Genomic DNA, 7,951 nt, shown 5'->3' on the forward strand with positions numbered 1-7,951 from the left:
GGCTTTCCACTCTCACTTGGCTTTTTCTGCTCAAGGCTGGTGCGTTTACAGGGCTCTGGACTCTGGTCTCACCTGAGCCCTGCCCTCAGGAGGGAGAGAAAACTGGGCTTTGCCATCAAGTGGTGGAGACAGTTCCCAACCCAGAGGCCTGGAGGAGCGTTTTTAGGTGGCAGGGAGGGAACCCAGCTCAACTTCATTTTTCCTTTGGTGCCCGTCCTGGGGCTTGAACTCAGGATTTGTTTATTTATTTACTTCTGCTCAAGACTGGTGCTCTACCACTTGAGCCACCATACCTCCACCTTCTGGCTTTTGGGTGGTTCGTTGGAGATAAAAGTCTCCCGGATTTCCTGCCTGGGTGGGCTGGCTTTGAACCGCAATCCTCAGACCTCCGCTTCCTGAGTAGCTGGGGTGCCCAGGCGTGGGGCCCCGCCCCGGCCCAGCCGGCCTCCCCCGGGCACCAGCCACCGGGGCTTCCCACGATGTGCACCGGCACCCTCGGTGCTCTCCCTTGTCCAACAAGCCGGCCATGACTCCGGCCCGGGGACCGGCTCCGCGATCGTGATCGACGGTAGCTCCTGGCGCTTGCGGTCATCCACAGCCCTTCACTGGATCCCCCGTGAGTGGCGATCGCCCGGGCGGCCAGCGGTGGGCTTCGCTCCGCAGCGCCCGGCGGGAGGCCAGCTCCGGCACAGCACCGGGCACAGCACCCGGCACTTGGTAACCAGAGGCTACCCCGCAGCTTCAGGAGCACTCCGGCCCCCCGGGGGCGGCCTCGGGGAGACAGACCGATTAATTAGCCCTCCCTCGAATGGAAAGCCAATCTCACCGGACTGCCGTTTGATTGGATCGTGATGCGTGACACCCAACTCAAGCCTGGCTTTTAAAAGACCGTGACGAGCCGGCCTGTCAGTTTAGGGGATCCCCCCCACCGGGGGAGGAGCCGGCCAGGCCAGGGAGCCGCCGCCGAGCCTCCGGGTGACGTCGGGAACGCCCTCGTCCCGTGCCCCGAGGAGGCCTCCGGCCCGGGCCCCGCCCTCCCCTAGTCCCCGGGGCTGGATCCACGCCGCCCAGGCCTGGGTCCGTGGGGGCCCGGTCTGCTCAGCCGGCAGCCGTAGAAAACCAGGGGCGAACTCAGGTGTCCGTGTTTGCCTGGGCCTGAGGCCTCCCCCACCCCCACCCCCACCCCCGGCGGCGGGACTACATTTCCCAGCGTTCCGCGGGCCCCGCGAGGCATTGGCGGCTTTAAATAGCCCAAGGCCCTGGCCGCCGGGTCCCGGCTGCGGGACTACATTTCCCAGCATTCCGCGGGCCCCGCGAGCCATTGGCGGATTTAAATAGCCCAGGCCCAGGCCGCCGCCCGGCCGTGCCATTGGCGCTGGCGCCGCACGGTGGGCTCCATTGGCTGGCCCGCGGGCACTGCCGTCCCCTCGGAGCCCGGTGTCAGCTGGAGGTAAACAGCCACGTGTAAGCGTCCCCGCTACAGTTACCAGCCCGGAGGCCGGCGGCGGCGGCGGCTGAGGGGGGAGACGGCCCGCAGCGCGGCGGGCGCGGCGGCGGGGTCACCATGCCAGCGTCCCAGAGCCGGGCTCGCGCGCGGGATCGCGGCAACGTCCTCAACCGGGCCGAGTTCCTGTCCCTCAGCCAGCCCCACAAGGGCGCCTTGGAGCTGCGCGGCGCGGGCAGGAAGGCCCGGGGCCCTCGCCGCCGCCCGCTGGCGAGGCCAGTCCCAGCAGCTGCCCGAGGAGGACTGCATGCAGCTGAACCCCTCCTTCCGGGGCATCGCCTTCAACTCGCTGCTGGCCATCGACATCTGCATGTCCAAGCGGCTGGGCGTGTGCGCCGGCCGCGCCGCGTCCTGGGCCAGCGCCCGCTCCATGGTCAAGCTCATCGGCATCACGGGCCACGGCGTCCCCTGGATCGGGGGCACCATCCTCTGCCTGGTGAAGAGCAGCACCCTGGCCGGCCAGGAGGTGCTCATGAACCTGCTGCTAGGTGAGTGCGCCCGCCCCGGACCCCGCGGGGCCTCGCCGCGCCGCCGGACCCGAGTAATGAGGTTAGGCGGCAAGGGTGGCCCAGAAACCCGCCGCCGGAACCCCCGGAAAGTGCGGGTCCCGTCCACGCAGAGGCCGGCCGCCCCCCCCCAGGCTGGGGGCGGAGCGCGGTGACCTCGAGGGCCCCGCTGGGGTCCTGCGGGTCAGTCACCGCGGCGTGACCGGCCTCGGGTGGGTGCCGGGCTGCAGGCCGCCCCGAGGGGCCTTACCTGTGCTGTCCCCAGGGGAGGGAGTCACTGGAGAAGGGGGCTGGTCCTTGGTTTGTCGTGCCAGGCTGTGCCACCAGCCCTCTGGCCCAACACTTCCCCGTGCCAGCTGCCACGTGGGACCGGTGTGGAGGTGACACCCAGCCCCCAGCCGCCTCACCCCTCCTGGCACCTCCGCCGTCCCCAGGGTGCCAACCTCCAAGCCAGGACCGCGGTGATCGCCCTGCCCTTCCTGGCCTGGTCATCCTGTGGGGGACCGGCAGGGAGGGGGTCCCAGGCAAGGCAAGCACGAACAAGAGGTCTCCTTCCCAAAAGGGTTGGGTGTTAGATCCCAAGGAACTTTTCCAGAAAGAGTTACCAGGGAGCTGGGTGTCCCATGGAGGGCTCAGGCAGAAGCAAACCATCAGATCGCAGTTGAGGCGCAGTGGATCTGCTGCTCATTACTTACTAAGTTGTGGATACTCTGTTCCTTCTAATTTCATCAGCAAGCCGAGTTCTGGGGCCGGTGGCCTCCATCTTCCCATTGCACAGATGACTTATTGTATTGGAACTAAAGCATCCTGGCCTGGCATCAGAGCTTGCCCTTACACAGGCCTCTGCTGGCTGCTGGGGCCACACCTGGCAGAGACAGGTGGCAGAGCCGCTGGGCCTGGGGCTTCCAGGCAGAGCCTGCCCCATTATCTGAAGTCTCCCTGGTGCCCTAGACTGCCTGGGGGCATGAGGGGGCTGGGGAGGCTGTGGTTTAAGAAAGCTGTGAGGCTGGAGGCCAGTGGCTCAGGTCTGTAATCCCAGCGACTCAGGAGGCTGAGATCTAAGGATGGACATTCAAAGCCAGCCCAGGCAGGAAAATGAGATTCCTTTTTTTTTTTTGTCAGTCATGGGTCTTGAACTCTAGGCCTGGGCACTGTCCCTGAGCTCTTCAGCACAAGGCAAGTGCTCTACCACTTGATGGTTTATTGGAGATAAGAGTCTCACAGACTTTCCTGCCCCAGTTGGCTTTGAACCATGATCCTCAGATCTCAGCTTTATGGGTAGCTAGGATTACAGGTGTGAGCCACAGGTGTCCTGCTTACCATGGCATAGGTTTTTTTTTTTTGGGTCCGGTCGTGGGGCCTGAACTCTGGGCCTGGGCGCTGTCCCTCAGCTCTTCAGCTCAAGGCAAGCGCTCTACCACTTGAGTCACAGCACCACTTCTGGTTTTCTGGTGGTTTACTGGAGATAAGAGTCTCACGGATTTGAACCACAGTCCTCAGATATCAGCCTCCTGAGTAGCTGGGATTATAGGTGTGAGCAACCGGTGCCCAGCTAACTTTTAGGTTTTTGTCCCCTCTGGTCATGAGGCTTGGACTCTGGGCCTCTACTGCCTGACCCACAATGCCACTTCTGCTTTTTCTGTTTATGTGGTGCTGAGGAATCGAACTCAGGGCCTCATGCGTGCAAGACAAGCACTCTACCACTTAGGCATCTTCCCAGCCCCATAACTTTTAGATTTTTAAGAGCATCATCTGTTGAGTATTACAGTTCATCAAACACTATGCCTTCCTGGTGACTTTGAGTGGTAAACTGAGGCTGGGGGACCAAGTAACAGGCCCACTGCTCCATACCATAGAGCTGCAGTGGAGATTTGGAGGGAGTGGGGGGGGACTGCAGGGCCTGGAGGAGTCGGGGAGCTCTGGGCAGCCCTGCCCCTCCCCCCAAAGCCCAAGGTGCCTGGCCGGTGCCTGTGGCAGGACCCGCAGGTGCAGCTGGGAGCTGGGAGAAACAGAATCAGGGGCTAGGAAGATGTCAGTAGGCCAGCAGTCCTGTGTGCCCTGGGCACACGGCCAGGACTGCAGGATGCAGGGCTCAGGGTTGATCTTGACAGCTGGTGAATGTGTAGAAGCAGGCAGACCTGGGTGCAAATCCCAGACTTACTGTGACCTCACTTCTGGGAGCCTCAGTGTCCTCATCTGACAAGTGGGTTGTTGAGACCCTTCCTTCCTTCCTTCCTTCCTTCCTTCCTTCCTTCCTTCCTTCCTTCCTTCCTCTCTCTCTCTCTCTCTCTCTCTCTCTCTCTCTTTCTTTCATTTTTTTGTCGGACATGGGGCTTGAACTCTGGGCCTGGGCGCTGTCCCTTAGTTCTTCAGCCCAAGGCTACTACTTGAGCCACAGTGCCACTTCTTGTTTTCTGGTGGTTTATTGGAGATAAGAGTCTCATATGCTTTCCTGCCCAGGCTGGCTTTGAACCTCAATCCTCAGAGCTCAGCCTCCTGAGTAGCTAGGATGACAGGCGTGAGCCACCGGCACCCAGCCCAGAACTTGTTTTACTCAAGTCTAGCATTCTACCACTTGAGCCAGCTTCACTACTGGCTTTTTCTGTGTATGTGGTAGTGAGGAGTGGAATCCAGGGCTTCATGTATGCTAGACAAGCACTCTACCACTGAGCCACATTCCCAGCCCCTTGGTACTCTTTTCTGAAGAATCGCAGAGTGCTTGAGGTGTACCAATCCCAGTTAACACCTGTCACCAGGGCTGTCGAGAAGCCCCGCCCCATCCCCTCTGGCCACCCCTCCTCCAGGTTTCAGAGGCTGCTGAAAAGACTCTCTCCCTTACTGTAACCTCTGCAGGGCGGGCCTAATCCCAAAGGCAATGGGACATCGGCTGTCAGGTCCAGCCAACTCACTAAGCCTCTCTCCTTTCCCCCTGGGCTGTCCTATGGTGGAAAATGGCTTCTTGTCTTCTTCCCCGTGTCTTGAGTCCTTGACTGAGATAGTCAGGAATATGAGAACTCAGTGTTTTTAGGCTGGGTGTGGTGGTTCACACCTGTAAACCCACTTGCTTAGGCGGCATTGCTAGGAGGATCATGGTTTGAGACCAGGTGGGACAAAAAGCATTAAGACCCTCTCTAAAAATCAACTAAAAGCAAAAGTGTGTGGCTCAAGTGGTAGAGCGCTAGCATAGCAAGCCTGAGGTCCTGAGTTCAATCCCCTCCTCATTCATTCCCTCTTCCCCCCCGCTCCTGGAAGCCACATCTACTTTCTGTGTCTATGAATTTGGTGACTCAAGGGAAGTGTACCCTCACAGCCTTTGTCCTCCTGTACCTGGCTTAACATCCTGAGGACTCAGCCATGATAGAGCATGTGTGAGAATTTCTTTCCTTTTTATGGCTGAATAATATTCCATTGTGTGGCTAGACTACATGGTGTTTATGCCTTGTTGGCTCCACCCCTTGTTGGCTTGTGCTGTGTCCCCTGTGCTGTTGTGGCTCAAGATATGTTAACATGATTGTTTGTATCGCTGCCTCTCAGCTTTTAGGTTTTTTCTGTTTTCATTGTTTTTGGTCAGTCATGGGGCTTGAATTCAGTGCCTGGGTGCTGTCTCCCTCCACACTTTTGTGCTCAAGGCTAGTGCCCTACTACTTGAGCCATAGCTCCACTTCTGGTTTTCTGGTGATTCATTGGAGATGAGTCTCATAGGCTTTCCTGCACCAGGCTGGCTTCCAATCATGATTCTCGGATCTCAGCCTCCTGAGTAGCTAGGATAACAGGCGTGAGCCACCGGCGCCTGGCTTCCGTTCTTTTATATGTGTGCTCAGAGGCTGCCTTCTGGATCACATGGCAATTCTATGTTTGTGTGAAGAATCACGGTACTGTATTTCAGGGTGGCTGCATGTTTACCGTCCTTCACCACTTAACATCCTTCACCAACACTTATTATCTTTTTTTTTTTTTTTTTGAACTCTGGGCCTGGGCGCTGTCCCTCAGCTCTTCAGCTCAAGGCGAGCGCTCTACCACTTGAGCTACAGCGCCACTTCCGGTTTTCTGGTGGTTTATTGGAGATAGGAGTTTCACAGTCTCTCCTGCCCGGGCTGGCTTTGAACCATGATCCTCAGATCTCAGCCTTCTGAGTAGCTAGGATTACAGGCGTGAGCCACCAGCGCCCGGCTTGCTGGGCTTTTTTAAATAGCAGCCATCACCGTGCTGTGAGGTGAGGCCTCACGGTATTTTGACTTGCCTCCCTCTATATTAGCCATGCCAGGTGTCTTTGCATTATTCATCCTTTTTGTTTTGTTTCTTTTCTGTTTTTTTATTTGTTTGTGTGTTTTTTTGCAGTGCTGAGATTTGAACTCAGGGCCTTGTGCTTGCTAGGCAGGTAGGTGCTCTTCCACTTTAGCCTCTTTGGTTTTCATTATTTTTTCAAATAGGGTCTTGCAATTATGCCCAAGCCAGCCTGGACTTTAATCTCCCTTTTCAAGCTTTCCTGGTAGCTAGTATGACAGCACTTATCATTCTGCCCAGTTTTATTATTGGTTGATATGGGGTCTCACTAACTTTTCTGCCCTGGCAGGCTTTGACCCCATTCTGGGGAGAAAAGCCTAAAGGATTCCATTCCCAGAATAAATAGTGAAAGCCAGGCTGGAGGCAGTCCGTGAGCAAGAGAATAAGGCTCTGAGTTCAAGCCCCAATGTTGCTGTACAAATTCAGAGAGATTCTGCAAAGGGTCGTGAACTGTAACTGGGGACAGCAGACTTTGCACAGGGAACATATAGGCCCTAAAGAGCAATGGGATGATGGCACGTGGACTCTAGAGGACAGACCCACCAGGAGTACAGCAGGCAGACCTCCAAACGGTGACCCCTGGCCACATGACTGACGCCAAGGGCATCCGTACAAAGCTGGGCAAGAGTCCTCCCTAGGCAGCTCTGTGACTAAGGCTGTGGGGCTCTGGGCGGGTTGTGTGGTAGTGGCTGTGGAACTCCAGCTTTATTGATGGTTTTCTAAGGGTTCAAAGCTAGCCCACCCTAAGAGTAGGCTGAGTGTCAGTCCAGGCCTGTGCTCTGTCAGCACACATGTTATGTCCTGTGGAGCCCTGGCTGTTTGCACAGCTGGGCCCTTACTCTTGGTCCATGAGAGCCGGCTCTATGGTATACGGGGCCCAGTTTCCTCCCCCTCCCCCCAGACACCAAGCCCAAGTGAATCCATGTCTCGGCCCAAGCTGCTCGCCAACCCCTGGCCGACTCCTCAGTGTTGGGTGAACCCCACACCCCGCACCCAGCCTGCTGCTCTGGGGGACAGCTGGGGGACTAAACCCTCCCCCAGGCCTTGGGCCCTGTTTGGGGCTCACCACAAATCATCAGGTAGACACACCCCTGCTCCTAGAGGCCGGCCCACCCCTGCCAGCTTCCCAGCAGGGCATCAGCCATGCGGCTCTGCCTTGCAGTCTGGAAGGGAACGGCCCATGGGAGCCGCCAGTGAGCCGGGTCTGCTGGGCTGGGCCTGGGGTCTGCAGTCTGGCAGTGCTGGTGATCGGGCAGCCACAGGCCCGGGTGTCTTCTGTGGGTGTGGGGCTGGGCCAGGAGGGGATACCAAGGCCACGGGTCAGCACTTGGACATGAGAGGTGGGCGGCGCCTCACAAAGCCTGTCCATGACGAGGGACTCTGGGTGTGCGCATGTGCACACATGTTCACAGATGCATGCCCATGTACAACCCCTATGATGTACACATGCATGGACTCGTGTGTGCACACATCTCACGTGTGGGCGTACGTGCACTTACAACAGCAGAACGGGGCCCTGGATTCCACCCACTCTGCTCTCCACTGCCTCTCCAAATAACCTTTCTCTGTGTGTGCCACGTCAACCATTTCTGTTTTGTTGTTTTCTTTTTGTGCCAGTCCTAGGGCTTGAACTTGGAAGCTTGGGTGCTGTCCCTTA

The 7,951-nt window shown here is 58.0% G+C and overlaps 1 protein-coding gene across 1 annotated transcript in view; it reads left to right on the plus strand.

Moving 5' to 3' along the window:
* Positions 1 to 1,547: 1,547 nt before the first annotated feature.
* Ppapdc3 (phosphatidic acid phosphatase type 2 domain containing 3) overlaps positions 1,548 to 7,951 on the plus strand; it is a 15,181-nt gene continuing 8,777 nt past the window's right edge. The window contains 2 exon segments of the mRNA XM_013021335.1: positions 1,548 to 1,701; positions 1,703 to 1,992. Of these exon segments, the coding sequence (XP_012876789.1) occupies positions 1,565 to 1,701; positions 1,703 to 1,992 (427 nt within the window). The 5' untranslated portion in view covers positions 1,548 to 1,564.

The sequence above is a fragment of the Dipodomys ordii genome, unplaced genomic scaffold (genome assembly GCF_000151885.1).
Source record: "Dipodomys ordii isolate 6190 unplaced genomic scaffold, Dord_2.0 Scaffold55, whole genome shotgun sequence".
NCBI classification, from domain to species: domain Eukaryota; kingdom Metazoa; phylum Chordata; class Mammalia; order Rodentia; family Heteromyidae; genus Dipodomys; species Dipodomys ordii.